At 39.1% G+C, this 17,314-nt stretch overlaps 1 protein-coding gene across 5 annotated transcripts in view; it reads left to right on the top strand.

Moving 5' to 3' along the window:
• The window catches only part of tcf3b (transcription factor 3b), a 34,006-nt gene extending 16,883 nt beyond the window's left edge, over positions 1-17,123 (top strand). For 3 of the 5 annotated variants that reach the window (XM_080007010.1, XM_080007009.1, XM_080007006.1), the window contains 13 exons: positions 5,657-5,756; positions 5,864-5,964; positions 6,284-6,407; positions 7,345-7,403; positions 8,675-8,750; positions 8,955-9,016; positions 9,238-9,444; positions 10,419-10,530; positions 11,249-11,396; positions 11,696-11,752; positions 12,525-12,760; positions 13,054-13,217; positions 13,350-17,123. In XM_080007010.1, the coding sequence (XP_079863136.1) occupies positions 5,657-5,756; positions 5,864-5,964; positions 6,284-6,407; positions 7,345-7,403; positions 8,675-8,750; positions 8,955-9,016; positions 9,238-9,444; positions 10,419-10,530; positions 11,249-11,396; positions 11,696-11,752; positions 12,525-12,760; positions 13,054-13,199 (1,428 nt within the window). In that variant the 3' untranslated portion in view covers positions 13,200-13,217; positions 13,350-17,123. The remainder of the gene's footprint in view (positions 1-5,656; positions 5,757-5,863; positions 5,965-6,283; positions 6,408-7,344; positions 7,404-8,674; positions 8,751-8,954; positions 9,017-9,237; positions 9,445-10,418; positions 10,531-11,248; positions 11,397-11,695; positions 11,753-12,524; positions 12,761-13,053; positions 13,218-13,349) is intronic. The other 2 variants (XM_080007007.1, XM_080007008.1) reach the window with 2 other exon arrangements.
• The last annotated feature ends 191 nt before the right edge of the window (positions 17,124-17,314 follow it).

The raw sequence follows: 17,314 nt of genomic DNA, 5'->3' as shown, positions 1-17,314 counted from the left end.
GCTTTCAGGTGAAAAACGAGACACACAGGACTGGGTTCGGAAAAACATTTGAACGTGGAATTCTACCTACTCCAATGTGAATGATTACTGCTGTTGGGTGCGGTTTCAGCATCTTCAGCGGGCATGCCCCCAGAGTTTCAGAGCAGAAAGTGCTGCCTTTTTATTTTTTTTAATTTTTTTATTTTTCATGATTTTGAAACCAAATTTTATATACTTGGCGATTTTTATTTTTTTGTCATTCAACTTTGGCTGGGTGGTTAATTACACATTTTTCTGTGGCGTCACAAACTCAGAACACATTTATTTTTGCTTTACAGGGACTTTAACCAAACAAAAAAAACAAAACAGTATCGATAGGCGAATATGATTTAATGGTGGTGTTTAAATTTAGGAATTTATTTGAAAATTGTAATATTGATACTCTGAAAGTTATGCAACCATTTTCACTTAAATTAAGTTATTATTGTGGTATTTAATATTCTATATTAGACTGCAAATATTTTTGTAATGCACATCAGATAGTACACTCAAAAGTTGTTAGCAGTTCTTATTATGTATACAATTAAATTTAGATATAAAATTGTATCTTAAGCCATCTAATATATTATCTGATTGAATTATGACCCTTTGTATCAAAAATCAAATAGAATTGCGAGATCCTGTCCGATTCCCAAGCATTTGCAACAACTAAGATATTGTCTGAAAGCTGGAGGTTGTGGTAGGTATTGAATCAATACATCTGAAATGGCTCCTCCACAAGTAACATAACGATGGGGTTTTGCCAGTGAGACAGAATGATGGCAGACCAGCAGAGATGACCGGCAACGGTACATGCTGTTTGCCTTGCAAAGTTAATATATTTTAACTTTATGCTGTCCTCCGTGACGAATTACAGCCGTATGCTATGTAGACAAGGAGCAAACTACTGCGCATGTCTGCTGCGGCTGCCGGAGTTTTGGAGTCTGACCCGGTAGATGTTGTTTTCTCTGGAATATCGCACTAAAATAACAATAAGAAATACTTTCTTAATCCCCTGGGAAATTTTAAGTGTAAATAGATTTAAATGGCTTAGATAAAAAACATGGATTGATTTAAACGTCGTTTTTTCTATTTATTAATTCCCTGTTGGCTGTTTTGGTTCTTGTAGCAAGGCAACCGATGGAGGATGTGGACGTGGTGGCTGGTCCGGTGATAAAGTTGAGACTCAAGTTATCACTTATTTTATAATATAATTTAATATGAATTATTAATTATAAAAGAATGGCTTTTATTCATGGGAACCAGGTGAACAGCCGTTTATCACTCATTTAACAGATAATTGATCACTACCAGGAAACGGATCTCTAAAGATGTGCTCTCTCGAAGCTGCTTAACAATATCCGTAAATATATCCATAATGCGAAATAATCCAGTGTCAAACCTACTCGGAGATCAATATGATGATTTATAGCTGGCTTGTGTTAAGTTAACCAACTATAAATGACAATAGGTTTTGGAGGGAATTTAACATTAATTTAAGTTTGCAATAAAGTATTAATAATAAGCTGCATTTTTATAGTTACATGCATTACTCAAATTCCTACACATAATAACAGACATCAAGTAATTAAGTTTAATATTTTTTCTTGGAGGCTTTGTGCATCACCATAGCAACATATCGTCACATTTTGCCGTGGTCCCTCCCCTTTGCGCCCCCGTGTCGACCAGAAAGTGCGATTGTGCCGTCTACTGTGTTCTATGTTAATGCAGCATAAGTCAAGTCTATCACACTGGTCCTGTTTGTCACCTGTTGCGTTCAAGTGGGGCTTTTCTGGGTAAAGCTGACTTGTAGTGTTGACTTCATCAAACCATACCTCAAACTCTGTAATTTCCCACAGTGCGAACGACAGCCGTGTGGTTTCAGTGTTAATGATTGTGCGTGACACCCCCCCAGCACAGCCTCTCACCCTGCCATCCGCCTACGCCTCACCACATGATGGTCTGGGTGGCCTCCTCCTGTGAGTGACCCAGTTGTGTGGTGCGATGCTCGAGAGGCCTCTGAGTCCTGTGTCTGAGCCCAGATTAATGACTGCTGGTGATGATCCTGTGGTCACCCCCCTTCACCACAACCAGTCACCCCACCACGCCATCACTGTTACACTTTGCTATGCAGGCACACCATATATAGAGTGAAAATAGAGCTTGGTGGTAGAAATGAAGTGTCCCTGTGATCATCACAGTAGCAGTATATTGGAAAACATTTAATTACATATTCAAAACGAATCTGAGGTTCACCACATTGAACTATAGGGTGGATAGTTTTCCGATTTTTCTAGGGCTGCCACTGACTAAATGTTTTCCTAGTGGACTATTAGTCGAGTAATCGTTGCACATTTACAATATTCATTGAATTATTTAAATATATGTTTTGGGGCCATCAGAAAATGGTTTGAGTTCCAGGGCTGAGAAAGTATGTTATAACTAACATTGCTAACGCTGTTCTATATTACAGATAAATAGAAAACCTAATAACTAGCCTTTAAAATATTAATTGAATGAACAAGCACTGCGTGGTGCGCCCACATGATGTTCGCCGCCTGTTACTTACACTGGTTAAACTTATTAGGCCCTATTATTATTTATATTATTGTACACATTTAAATTAGATATTGACATAATTTGCACTGAAATCAGGCGTACAGAAGATCCTTTTCTCCGGTTTTGGAGCCCCCTCATTAGAGATCCCTTGTCGGGCGAATTTCCCAGGTCCGTGGATCCCAGCCTGTAAAGCCGGCGGCCGTCCTGTATCTTCCTGGGGACATGGTCCCGCTGCGCCTCCCCAGGGCTCGGGTGCACTGCCGCCCTCAGCATTTAAAATAGGATTTGCTTATTGAAGAATGTGATCAATGGTTTCCAATGGCTCTTATAATATACGCAATATTTTTTCGGACTTTTATGCTAGTCAATGCGATGAAGCCAGCCGCCTGTTAATAACTGGAAAAAGCTGCTCACAGAGAGCTTGTTATTATTCTTCTGAATGTGTCGGAACAACCAGCAAGGAGACTGAACGTTTATTTGTGTTTAAAATTTGTTTCAAATGAAAGGTCCTCTAGCGTTTCATACTTGGGTCCAGCCATATATAGGTTTTAAGGTTAATTTTGACAAGGCCCAGCTCCCAAATGGAGTTAGTTTGTTTATTTATTTATTTATTTTTCCTCTGCGACTTACCGACCAATAAAAAATTTGGTCGACTAAGACCCTCCTTGTCGACTAAAGTTTGACTATTTGGGGGCAGCCCTACCGTTTTCCAAATAAAATTCTCTAAAATATTTCCAACCTCACATCCCGATAAACTCTGCCTCATCTGTAGTAGTCAATGTGGTGACAACATCACGGTGGTGCCACTATAAGACATTCAATAGGGCTGGGTATTGGCCATGATCTCACAATTTGACTATTAAATTCAATAGGATATTGATATGAGTGATGATTCTATATTCACATTTCATAAATACATAATGAGAATTGCTACCAACTTTTCAGTGTACCATCAGATGCTTAAAAAAAAATCGCTGAATATATTAGTCTAATAATAATAATAATAGATCTTTAATGTCCACCGTGGTGGAAATTTGTCTTCGGCTCACCAGACAACACACAGGCAGACACAAACAAAGAACAGTAGAGAAAAATTAAATATTTCAATTATTGTGTGACTATGGAGGTATTTCATTGAAGCGAAAAATGATTGCATAACCTCCAAGAAATGTATGGACATTACAATTGTCAAACTGATTCAGAAATTTAAACCATCAAATATAATTGTATATCGTTTTTGTTGTTGTAACCCAGCCTTATAACTAATAAATTATACATCAAAGAATACTGATCGTCAAGTTATCTCCAAGGATTTGTCTCGCTCAAACCTGCGCACAGTATTGTTGTTTGTGTTGGTGAACCTGTCGTCCCTCCATAGTAAATCTCCTTTCTCATCCTCTCTCGCCTGAAATTGCCTGACCTCTCTAATCCCCTAATGCTGGTACTCTAGATCCCGGCCATAACTTCCCCTCTTAAGCAACAGTCAAATGATGTGAAGAGACTTCTATCCGGTCCGCTCGATGCTCCGGAGAATAACCCTGTGTGCCGAGAGGGAACAAAAAAACTAATACTTTTTAGCTCAGTCTGATGTTTATCTTCCCCTTGTCTCCATCCTCTTGTTCACAAGCTGTGATTTTACCAGTGTTGAGACCTTTACACGGTCATAACCTGAATTACATTAAACCCCTATTAGCAGAGGATTTTACCCTAGAAATCCCCTTTCTTCCTGCGAATACAATTATCCCGCAGCAGCAGTCATTGTGCAGTTTCGTGCTCTCATCTACAGCAGCAGGATTCGCGCAGGAACATTGTTCCCCGTGAAAGAACAAACCCAAAGCCTATTGTTAAATGAAGCCATCTCCATCATGTTTTCTCCTGAATTAACTATGATCATTTTAAATCCCCTGCTTCCCTGCACTCCCCTGGCCATATCAAGCTTTGTTTAAGTCATTTAGATTACCTTCTTCTGGACCCCCCCACCAACCCTTATCTCACTAACCATTTCATAAATCATCAGGGCCCTCACCTCCTCCAACCCACCCTGTGCTCTCTTACCACCCCCATTCCACTGCAAGCTTTCCCTCCCTCTCTACTTCTCCCTCTCTCTCTCTTTCTCTCAAACACACTGACTGGATCCCAGCCCCCATCTCTCTCTTTCGCTCTCCCTCTCTTCTCTCCCTCTCCTCAGCCCAGCTGCCTGTGGAGTTGGATGTGGTCCAGGAACAGGCAGATGGCTCTGTAATTAGAAGTGCATCTCTCCATTCCCTTTCCACTTCTCCCTGTTAAATCAAATTACAGAAAAAAATCCCTTTCTGGATTAGCATTCTTTGCAGCGTAGCCATCTTCCTCTCAATTCCTCTCTTCCACTCATTCTCCCTCTTCCTAGTACATGTGAGACTAAACGATGGTTGGTGGTGTTTCAGGAAACTGAGCGTTTCCCATGTCTGTCTTTTTATTCTATGGCTGTACACATGGAGTGTAATGTCACTTCAGGCGCAGCATTCTTCTCTCTCAGGAATAACGATGAGGCTTATTGAACACATTGAGAGACTAATATAAAACCACCAATTCCATTCCAACCGTATAAAGCATCTTTGCCTAGCATGCGCATTACAAAAAACAAAGTGTGTGTGTGTGTGTGTGTGTGTGTGTGTGTGTGTGTGTGTGTGCATACCAAGTATTGAGCGAGCCAACAGAGTATCTATAGGGAGGAGCTGCAGAGCGGACAGTGATGGTGCGATGTCACTGGGCTCCTGGGAGAGAGGAAGCGCTCACTGTGCACTGGGATTCAAGCCGTCGCTGTTCCCAGCATGCCATGGCCGCTGTGCTCCCCTCCATAGGCGAAGTGCCGGCCTTACTTGGTGGACAGACTCCCCTTTGCCATCTTGTGGCCACTTTGTGCCACTGCGATTTAATGACTTTGGATAGTGTGGAATGACCTCGTCACTAGTGTGCTCACTAGTAGTAGTTCCAAAGCTATGGCTATTGTGAGGAAAATCTTCCCACTTGGAATTGTTCTGTATAAAATGTGGTTTTGGTGATGAAAGCCCAGACTAACATGTGTTTGCCCGCTGTGTAGGTCTATGCTTCCACATCTGGTGATGAGTATTCCAGGGACAACGCAGGATATCCTGGTGCCAAGCCTGGAGCGGTCTATCCAGGATCCTTCTACATGCAAGGTAGCCCAGCACAGTAATCACTTCACATCTCTGAACAGACTCAAGCCTATAGTTTTGACATAGATCCAACATATGTATTACTTACCGTAATGTTCTTCCCACTCCAGAGGATCCATGGTCGTCTTCTGGCTACTCTGCCATGTTGGGCAACTCCCCACACATTGGTCAGCCTGGTTCATTCTCTGCCATCAACCCCCAAGACAGGATGGTGAGTAGGGTAGGACACATGGTCCTTTATTTATTTATTAGTTTTTAATAATCTATTTACTTTCGTTACGCAATATTATTTATTCTTATAGTTTTTATTTTATACGTATGTGTGATACCTGTGCTGTTTTATCTGCAATAGTGATAACTTTGAAAAGTCAGATATTTAATTAATTTAAGAAAAAACACATTAAATTATTATCATTTCTAATAAACTGAAATATGATCACTTTCCCTGATAGAATTTGATGTTTGCCATGATGTTTTTAATTTCCTGTGAGGGTGTGTGCCTAATACAGCTGCTTGTATCCCCTTTCTAGAAGCGTCACCCCCTGCCTCTATCCCCACAGAACTATACCCTGCACGGCAGCGAGGTCAACGGGTTCCACCCAGCCCCATCCACCTACAACCATACATCCGCCATTAATGGGGATGGCATCATGGGTAAGCCATTTGACATTTTGTAAAACAGAAAAACATTCCTGGAACGAGTCTCACTGATTGGAAATCAGCTTCTTTGGTTTGGCTTTACTGGTTGGTGCTCATTACTTGGATCAAGTTAAAAGATATCTTATGCATGTTGTGTGCGTGTTCCTGTGTCCAATATCATATACTAGCATACTATTTAGTACGCCAGGTTAATATGTGAGCATTTTTACTTTGTCCGAACCACAGTATGCGAAAAGTACAGTGGTTGTAGAATGCAAACACCTGGTTCTACACATGCATGCGTATCCCACAATGCATTGTGGTTAGGGCTGTGACGGTACAAATTTTTTTCTCACTGCGGTGAAAAGCAACATATAACCGCAGTTAACCGGTGGGTATATTTTTATGACTGAATAGCCCATGTCCGGATGCGAACACAGCTCTTCGGCGCTCCAATCCCCGTGCCCTGTTAATATTCACATTAAACAGCCAAATACGATTCTAGTGACAAAATTCTTAGTCGGGTACAGCCCTAGAAATAATTTCTAATAACCGGACACACACAAATGTTTAATGGACTGTCCCTTGCCCGTTGCACAGCGCAAACCTGAAGTGGCAGGCGGCAACTGAAATTTCTCCAGAAGTCCTTGAACATAGGATAGAAGACAGTCAATGATGATAACTTAGCAGTTATTGTGTTTATATTTCATATCCTGCTGTAACTTTCACCACCAAAAAAATTAGATACAGAAGAAAAAAAAAAATAATAATAATAATAATAATAATATATATATATATATATATATATATATATATATATAATTTATTTATTTATTTTTTATATTTTTTTTGCGGTAATGACGGTAATAAGCTCAATTGTGATAACAGCACTTTGCTAAGCAGCATGTGTGTTTTATGTATGCAATCATATTTCTTTTTTGTGTCCCCACAGCAAACAGAGGCACCACTGCTGGCAGTTCGGGAGATGAGATCGGGAAGGCTCTGGCCTCCGTAAGTTACACCTGATAAGATGGTGCTTTTTTTTTTTTTTTTTTGCTGAGCTTCTTTAACTGTTGAATTTACTCTTACAGAAGCTCTGCAAAAAACAGGTTCCAGCAAAGCAAGAAGTACAGAATGAATGCACGCTGTATATTTATCACTATACGGCGTGCATACGTTCTATACTTGGTATAGAGTAAAATAACCCTATGTGCTGTGAGGGAACAATTTATACTATGTATAAAGTAAAAAAACAAAAGATGAAAATATAACAACCATTTAAAATTTGCAAGGGGGTGTATTAAAGAGTATTTATATTATTATGTAGTATTTATTCATATTTTTTAGGGAATATCTTTTCAAGTTTATTTGAATAGTAACCATGGCAATGCACCGCTTCTGAGGTTTCCACTTCTGCAATGAAGTTTTGAGCTCCAGTAGCTCTCCACTAGACACCAAATATATAACATTAAATTAAATACGCAATGAACACTTCAGTTCTTACAGTGACTTGCTTTTATTGGTTCCATACTTTATGTAAACAATGGAGAAATTACCGGAACTGTCTTGTAAATTGTGTTTTTGAGGCTAATGAAAAGTGTCCTTTAGGGTTGCCCCCTGAAAGTTGATGAATCGAATCATCAGTCGGAAACCGGTCAGTTGACAGAGATTCTTCAAGTCGAACAGTTGTTTTATTTATTTTTTTGTCAGTCAGTTTGCATCACAATAACAGGATTAAACATATGAGGAATTATAAATAAGGGGAATCATAAATATATGTTTATGTGTTTGAACACGGCTCTCCGTGCGCCCTAATGGTGGAGAGCAAAACGGAGAGCTGAGCCCGTTCCTCCAAATAAAACAACTAAAAACAGTGTGGGGACGGCGCACGGAGGAACGGGCACGACTTATAGACTCGTTAAGATTATTTTCTGCGCATCATGCATGGAAAGGGGGTGAGTCACGGCGAAAGTGTCGGTTTCATTCCATACGCACTTGTTTGGTTCTATAAGGAGACGTAAATTAAAACACTGTTCTGCTGCGCCGATCGTGGGAGACCGATTGCTAGCGTGCCCATCTTCGGTACAGTCGGAGAGAGAGACATGTGCAAAATGCACCCCCCCCCCCCCCCCCCCCGACCGATGAAGAGTCTAATATACACATTGAACAGCTGAATCCATCGGGTACAGCCCGAGTGTTCTTCCTACATTGTTTAATATTCACTGACTTAGTATTTTTCTGATTGGTTCGCTGAGGTTTTGAATTGAGTTGTGTGTTTTCAGATCTACCCTTCGGACCATAACGGCAACAACTTCCCCTCAGCTCCCTCCACTCCCGGCTCTCCTCAAGGCATCACAGGTACAGTAGTGTTTGCTTGTGTCTATTGCAAATTTGTTAAGATTTTATTTTTTAGATTTAGGATGATCTTAATATGCATATCATTGAGAAAATTTATAGTGGGTCTATGTCAGCTCAAGCAGATACTGAGTCTATAACTCCACCTGCTGTTCGAGCAGAGAATTGCCACTGAAGATGTTAAATCTTTAAATCGCCTCTTTTCAGGAGCTCAGTCCCAATGGCAGAGACCAACCACACCTAACTATGAAGGACAACCACATACACTGGTCAGTTATCTACTTTTTCATTAATATAGCTTTATAAGCTATAACCTCTTTTATTTATAATTGGAGGCACATTTGAATTGTGTACCTCTAAAATGACCTTCTGTTGTTACTCTGTACAAACCAGTATTTATTTATTTCCCGCTCCATTTCTTATCCCCACTGTTTTACCTTGTTTTACTAATTCTGATAGTATCAAGTATGTTTATCTCCCTCTCCTACAGCAAAACAAAATGGAGGATCGTTTGGAGGAGGCCATTCATGTATTGCGTAGCCATGCAGTGGGCCAGGGCCCCGGCTTGGGGGGAACCCACCCTGACATGCATGGTCTGTTGAGTGCTGTGTCATCGGTACACAACGGTGGCCTGGCAGGCCTTTCCCCGGCCTTCTCCAACGCTGGCCTGGCCCTCAGCAACAGACACCCTGCTATGGTTAGTCACTTGCTTTTCCCTCTGTTAAGGCTCTGATACACAGAGCCACTTTTACATCAACGTCAACCAACAACGTCAGTGTCCAACGTTGAGACATATTGGTTTTCAATTGAGAAAAGTCAACCATTTAATATCAGGAAATACCAGATCAACAGCGTCCCCTCTTGAGCAATATAGAGAATTACACCCAATATCCTCCAATCACAGTCCAGATTTGGGATCATGTAATCTTGCTGTCCTGAAAAGTTTCTAAACAACAATGAAGACCATCCAAGCTAGTGCACTCAGGCAATATGATTAAAATTGTCTCTGGTAAATAAGTGTTGAGAACAACTGTTCGGTAAAGATAGATATATATTATATAAAATAGTTTTGATTTTTTTTTTAATATATATATATATATATATAGATATATATATATATATATATATATATATATATATATATATAGATATATATATATATATATATATATATATATATATATATATATATATATATATATATAGATATAGATATATATATATATATATATATAGATATAGATATGTGTATATATGTGTGTGTGTATATATATATATATATATATATATATATATATATGTATATATGTATATATGTATATATATAAAGCAAATAATATCACAGAATAGGGATGCTGTTGCTGTTATGTTATAAATGTATAAACATGTACAGGCATGTTATGAATTTAAGGCTTGAAACCACTACAATTCAGTTTATTTTAGCTCCTGCAAAAGTACATAATTGGTCTTAAACTTGGCTCAAAATAGAATTAAATAAATCTTAAATAAGTCTTAATTTGCTGACAGCAGCAGACACCGTGGATATGAGGTGTCTAACCCTAATCCTAAATTTAAATTGTGATGTGAGGCTAGGCGTCCTTGTTATGGTTGACATGTAGGCTGAGCCCTTTTGACATGGAGCTCAGTATCTCAGTGCTTTCTCCACATCAGGGAGGGAACCATCACGACGAGCCCGCGGGCCTCCCCCCCAGCAGCACCTTGCTGCATGGCCACCATGCCTCCGGACCCACACAGTCAGCTGGGCAGCCAGAGGGCTTCACCAGTGAGTCACACCACACAGCTTGTCACCACGCATCTCTGTTTCTATTTATTTACCAAATTTGCTCTCCTTTTTTTTTTTTGTTATTTCTGACAAGCTCTTGTCATTTCAAATACTCGTCCAACTTTGCTCAAGGTCAAATGCCACCTCTGGTATTTCTTATTATATTTTTTATTTCTCTGGCTTTTTGTGCCATTTGATGTTTTTTTCAGTGGCTTTCCCTGCAGCAATATATTGATTCCAGTCACCTCCATACATTTTTGACAAACAACTAATTTGAGTGTCAAAATCTCAAGCTCTAAACTGCACCAAAAATCACTGTGTGCCATGGTATCGCCATTGTGTGACATTCTCGTTAAATCAGCTGGAGGTGACCTACTGTATGTCTCGTTTTTCACCTTTATTTCCACTATTGTAGTTTTAGGCATAAACTGCTAGTCACCGATTTTGATAGTAAGCTTGTATTTTTACGTTGTCGTTACATTATGTTATCAGTTACAATCAGTTACATTTTATTTTCTGGCTCTGGCCCTGATATAGTGGTGGTGGTTTGCAAATAGCTATTTGTTGCTAATCGTTCAATTTTACTGATTGCACCATTAAGGTGTCTTTTCATTATCTATATGTATTACACCCTCTCCTTTATGAGTGGGAGCCTACTGACTTTAAAGAGCTTCTGTGACTTGGAACGAAAGCTTGAGCTCTGCTTATTCATCCCCAGATCTTCCCAGCAGCGTCGCCCGTTCCACACACTCGTCCAGCAGCTCAGACATCAAGCGAGAAGACAAGGAGGATGATGATAACTCGTCCACTGCCGACAAGTCTGAGGACGAAAAAAAGGAGTCCAAGCTGGCTCGCACTCGAGCAAGGTAGGTGTTTTTCTCACTCTATCCCCGACTCCTTCAAATTCTGGATGATAGTTATACTTGACGTTGTGTTATGCTGTTTTTAAATATGATTGAACTTCAATTCAAGTGCAGACAATTTCCTCTGTGTTTTTGTATTGTGTATACTCCTTCCACGCTATGATATCTGGAATAAATGCCACTTTTAGCTTGGAAATGTCAACTGAACTATGTAATCTAGTCCGTGGTGTGTTTCCCGCTGGTAGCCCAGGCTATGTTGGGTATTTTAACTGTCAACATCCCCTTCCCCGTCACGTTTTCAGAAAGGAGGCGTTGACCCTCCAGATGCTCTCTGGCCTTTCAGACCAGAATGATGATGAGTAAGTCTCTCCAGTAGAGAATCAAAATAATGTGCTTTGTTGGTTTTTCTGTAACTTTCATCCAGAGCACATGTTAATGGGACAGGTGCCCGAGGTGAAGTTTGATTGGTTATGTCATTTTCGGGATGTTTTCCTTTTTTTTTCTTGGGGTGTTTTGCACTTAATTAATGTTTCTGTATAAACTTCATGCATGGTGTAAGACAGAATAACCCACACCTGGAAAGCAAAAAAAAAAAGTATTAAAATACAAGTAGACATTTCCAACATTTCAATAATGTGGCATTAAAAAAAAAAAAATTGAATAACTTTTTGGTCCTCTTCAAGGATAGGTTACCTTATTAAAACATTGGTTCCCGTCATTTATCAACTGTTCATAGAACAACCTCACTTAACGCTTTGCTTCTGAGAAACTTACTCTGCTGCGGCTTCTCATTGTGCTTAAATGCAGTCCAAGGGGGCAAATTTTTTATAAAAAAGGAATCTGACATTATATTCAGTCATTACATGTCATAGGTTGTTAGTGGTTTTATGGACTCTTGTACATAAATTAGCTACATCCACACTGAGAAACAGAAGGTTGCATTGCTTCCTACGAGCGACCTGCTGTAGCCAACGTTACGCTTTGGATGTACAGTGATAATAGCAAAAAGTAGTTTCAAATATAATGCAATATTACTGGGGATTAAATCTAAAACATGGGCTGCTGTACAAAATGTAGGTCTTGAAATCTCCCCCTGCTTCATCCTTTTACCTATTTTTGTTTCCCGAACAGTCTGGATGCTGAAGATGATGAGGACCTTCCCCCCGAGGTGAAGATGGAGCGGGAGAAGGAGCGGCGGGTGGCCAACAACGCCCGCGAGCGTCTGCGAGTGCGGGATATCAACGAGGCCTTCAAGGAGCTGGGCCGGATGTGCCAGCTGCACCTCAGCAACGACAAACCTCAGACCAAACTGCTCATACTGCACCAGGCAGTCAATGTCATCCTCAACCTGGAACAGCAAGTCAGAGGTTGGTCTCAGACTCGGGTTAAAGAAGATCTGCTACTACTGTCGACTATCGATTTATTTAGCATTTCTATAATCTGGCCTTCTGGGCTGTCTATCTGTTTTATTTGAGTACTATGTCAACTAAAATATTTTTTTAATTTGAGTTTGTACTCACATCACAGTAAAGTCAAAACAATCTTTTTTCTTTTTGTGAAACACTTTCTAACTTTTGGAAAGTGCTTAAAAGCCCCAAGCTTGTGTGTTGGTTCTTCTTGAATATCTGAAATGGTTTAATTACATTTTTATTTTCTGTAGAACGCAACTTGAATCCCAAGGCAGCGTGTCTGAAGCGCCGCGAGGAGGAGAAGGTGTCCGGTGTGGTGGGTGAAGCCCCTATGCAGCTCTCTGCAGGCCACCCGAGTCTGGGGGGAGATGGACACAACCCAGTCAGCCACATGTAACCCCATTAGGCACAACAGGTCAGATGCATTGCCAAAAAATGAACACATTCAGCCATATGCTCCATTGTTTGTTTATTTATTTATTCGTGGGTTTTTTACGATGACATCTAAGTGTCAAAATCTTTTTTCCCCTCCCTTTAATTTTTCCAGATTTGGTGGGATTTCCTTGGCTCTGTGGATGTGGCCTTAACAGATTCTTCCACCCATTCTTCTTCACGTGCGCGCTTGTGTGTGTGTATGTGTATGTGTGTGTGTTATGGATGTGGCTGTGTTTTGTTCTTTTCAGTTTCAAAATGCACATTCACACACTTGTACACACATGCATACTGCCAAAACTGACAGCCTATTTGCCGCACTCTCGACCATGACTACCAGCTTAAATGTGAAGAACTTTCAGCTTTGTATTGTTTTTATACATGTAAGATTTTTTTGTTTCATTTTTTTGTTTTGTTTTTTGGCTTCCACGACATGATGGAACACCAGAGTACTTATGTCCTGCCACAAATTGGGACTTCACACACTGCCGAGAGGTATTCTGGTGAAAGAGAAAGAACTGACAAACAACAAATTTAATCATGGATTTGTGCCTAATTGTTACATGTTTTCTATGAGACATTTAAGCAAATTGCTTTACATGTGAGAAACATTTATTGTAAGGGATTGCTTATGTGTATGAGCAATTATTTTTAATGTGGTATGTCATTCCCAGCGTGATGGTACAGTCTTACATATGTTATGTAACCAAGCCCAGGGCTGATTATCGAATTGTCATAAATATTGTCATATTTTCCTTGCTGGTAAAAGTTTGGAGCAGTGTGTGAAAATGTTGCGAGGAAAGGATCAAAAGTTTTGACAATTCGAACAGTTTCCGTGAATGACAGGATCTCTGACCTATAGACGGTGTCTGACTTGGGGCCCTGACTTACCCCACAGGGCGTCTGCAGAGGTGGAAGGGGAGACGTCTTTCTTAAGTTAGGATTTATTCAAAGCGGTGGAATCAGTCAACTACTAAACTGGTTCTTCCTATTAATTGACCATAAATTCTAGTGTTACTCCAGTACTCCCTTGTCATTGGTTCAAGAGGGGAATGCTGCTTTATTTATTAAAGCATTGGAAGACAAAGCACAGTTGTATATATTAGACTTAAAGAGTATGGGTGTCGGCCTGCGGTGCATTTCAGTTTTTACAACTCTGGTGGAAGAGCCATTTGAAAGACACTTGCTAAGTGATGGGCACTATTGCTGTTGCTTACTTGAAATGTTTTTTTTTTCCAGGAAATGCCAGCAGACTTAAATGTTTCTGTCCCTTAATTGACATTCTAAATAGCCTAAAAATTATTCAGGTTGCTTTGATTTAGTGCATCTTATCAGCCTGCAGGTGTAGCAGATAAGACTAGATACTTTATTTTCTCCAAATGAGCATTCCTGTTCAGCCCATCACCTTGGACCTAAAGTTAATTGTTCTCATGTTATCTGAGACAAGAGTCTGGTGTGTAAATTGACTTAATTGATACATTAATCTGATATTTCATAGTTTCATCTTGGGCAAAATTAAATATATATATATATAAGAATATATATTTTTTTGTTAGTCTATACATTTTAGATTTCTAAATAACAAATGACAATATTAGTCTGCGGTTTAGAGTGTATTGTAGATGAGTCAATGAGGGGGATATTTGATATTGTGCAGAAATGAATTCAACTGTCTGCTTTGCTCAGCCTGGATGACAGAAAAAAAGGATCAGTTAAGGATAAAAGTAAAAAATATGATATGACTTGGATATATCGTTTTTTTGTTTTTTTTGGTTCTTTTTCCATGTCCTCTAAAGACGACACAACGGCCTAAAAACTTAACATGATATTAGTTAAGGGACTTTTAAAAAGATGTGTCATTAGTTACCCAGATGAATTCCTTTTCTTCTCTCTAGGGGTGTGTGGCTGGAGTGTTTGCCACGGCTCTATTGAAGTGTTCTTACTCTATAGTGGTGAGGCACTGTGAGGCTAATTGTGGGACGGAATTTTTTCTCTCCCAACAGTAATTATGCAACTGGTTTGTGAATGTAGCTACCATTCAAATGTGGGTCACCTTCATTTTTTGCATTCATACTCTTGGTGTTTGTCAGTCCAGTATCATTTTCATTTGAGGTATTTGTTCTTTGGTTTGTTTATTTTTGTGTCCGCACTCTACCAAGTGGCCACCATTGTGCAGCCAGCCACAGTATCCTGCACAGTTCTTTGGGAGGCTGAGCTTGGTGAAGGAGTGTAAGATGGAAGATAATGTGGCGATCAAAACAGTGTTATTGATTGTGATGTTTGTTTTTGTTTTTTTTTTTTTTGGTTTTTTTTTTCCATTTCATCTCATGTGGTGAATGGTCTTTACCAACATGTTATCACAGATGGGAGGTAGAGGAGCATATTGTGTGTTCTGTGTTCATAGTATTGTTGAAAGATCCAAGTTGAAATTCGGGATGAGGAGGGGGGAAAAAAAAAAGAAAAAAAAAAAAAAGACCTATACAAATCAATAGTGTGGCCTTTTCATTCTCGAGACTTAAGATGTCATGATGGGAGAGTGATACCTTATCAGTGCCTGAACTTGTATTTTCATTTAAAACAGTTTTATTTTGTAAACCATATCATTTCATTTATTGTGGAGATTAGTGAGGTACCTGACCGTCCACCCCCCCCCCCCCCCCCTTTCAGGAAGACGTTCAAATGGTATAAAGATAATTTCTTTCAATGTATCTAGTTAAATAAATAAATGATGTCTAGAGCCTGTTTAGTTTTTATTCCTCTCTTAATTATTCAACTGGATTATGACCATATTGTCCAAACTGCTGTTTTAGTAAATGTCATGGGTTCAAGTTATACACTTTTCTCTGTCTGCCCCATATTGCCAAACCATTCAGCACTACTGGTTTCAAAAGAGCACTCACTCTCTTTTTGATGCACTATGACATGTCTGTGTGTGTGGCTTCAGCTTCGATGTCGGAAGCTGTGTTTTAAAACTTTGAGCCATGGTAACTGGAGGGGTTTTTTTTTTTTTTGGTTTTTTTTTTGTTTTCTTTGTTTTTTTTCTTAACCATAACAGCAATTTTGATTTCTAAATAACATCCTAAACTGCAGTGAATTACATTATATTTAGTCCGTATCGACACTTTCCTTTAAGATAATCTGACACCACTCTTGAACGTCAGTTCTTCAGTGGCTTTGACGGTGACTTTTTGTGAGAGGTTTTGTGTACTTCTTTCAAAGGGTTGTTTGATTTTCTTTCTATTATTACAAGACTATATGTGTACTGAATATTACAAATGTGTTCATTAGGAAAAAAAGTGACTGATTCTATGCCATTTAGTATTCTGTAAACATCCCAACTGCAACGTCCTGTAGCCTACAAATTGTAATCTCAATTTGATTGGGGAAAATATAAACTGTCAATATTTGTCATTTCCCAAGTCTTGACACACTAGTAACAACATGATGACAAATGTTTAGTTGATGGGCCTGAACTTTGTTTAAAGAAAAAAAAAAAGAAAAAAAAGAAAAAAAAAAGTGTAACCAGAACTTTCCTTCCCCATTACAATTTTGGTAGTTCTTTGTTGAATAAAAAAAGAGGGGGGTATTATTTTGGTGTTGAAACATGTACAGCTACAGAGCCCAACATCTTACACACGGAGTGAGGATACCTTCTCGACTGCTGTAGTGTCCTCAGAGTGCCTCCAATCCCAGTCTTCTTTTGTTATTTTGTTTATATATATTATATAAAGTAGTTGAACTGTCCTGTATATAACAGTAATGTAGCAATAAATGTGCCATTTTTAATAACAGAAGTATACATTTTCCAATGTCTGGCTTTTGAATCTTGTATACATAAAAAGGAAAATAAAGGAAAACATTGTAATAAAGGGTTTATTATAGTTCAAAATTGAATTTGTCCATATTTTATACATGAATAGATATGGATATTATTGTTGGGATACATCATATTTTATCCGTTTATATGTTCGATAAATTAACATTTTATCAGTCGTGGGGGTGGGTTCAGGAGATACCGAATAGCGATACTGAGGCAGAAGATGCCCGAGACGTGTTTGTATTTGTATTATATATTTTTGC

The sequence above is a fragment of the Zeus faber genome (assembly GCF_960531495.2).
Source record: "Zeus faber genome assembly, chromosome: 1".
Classification (NCBI taxonomy): Eukaryota; Metazoa; Chordata; class Actinopteri; order Zeiformes; family Zeidae; genus Zeus; species Zeus faber.
This window is presented reverse-complemented; position numbering and strand designations above follow the sequence as displayed.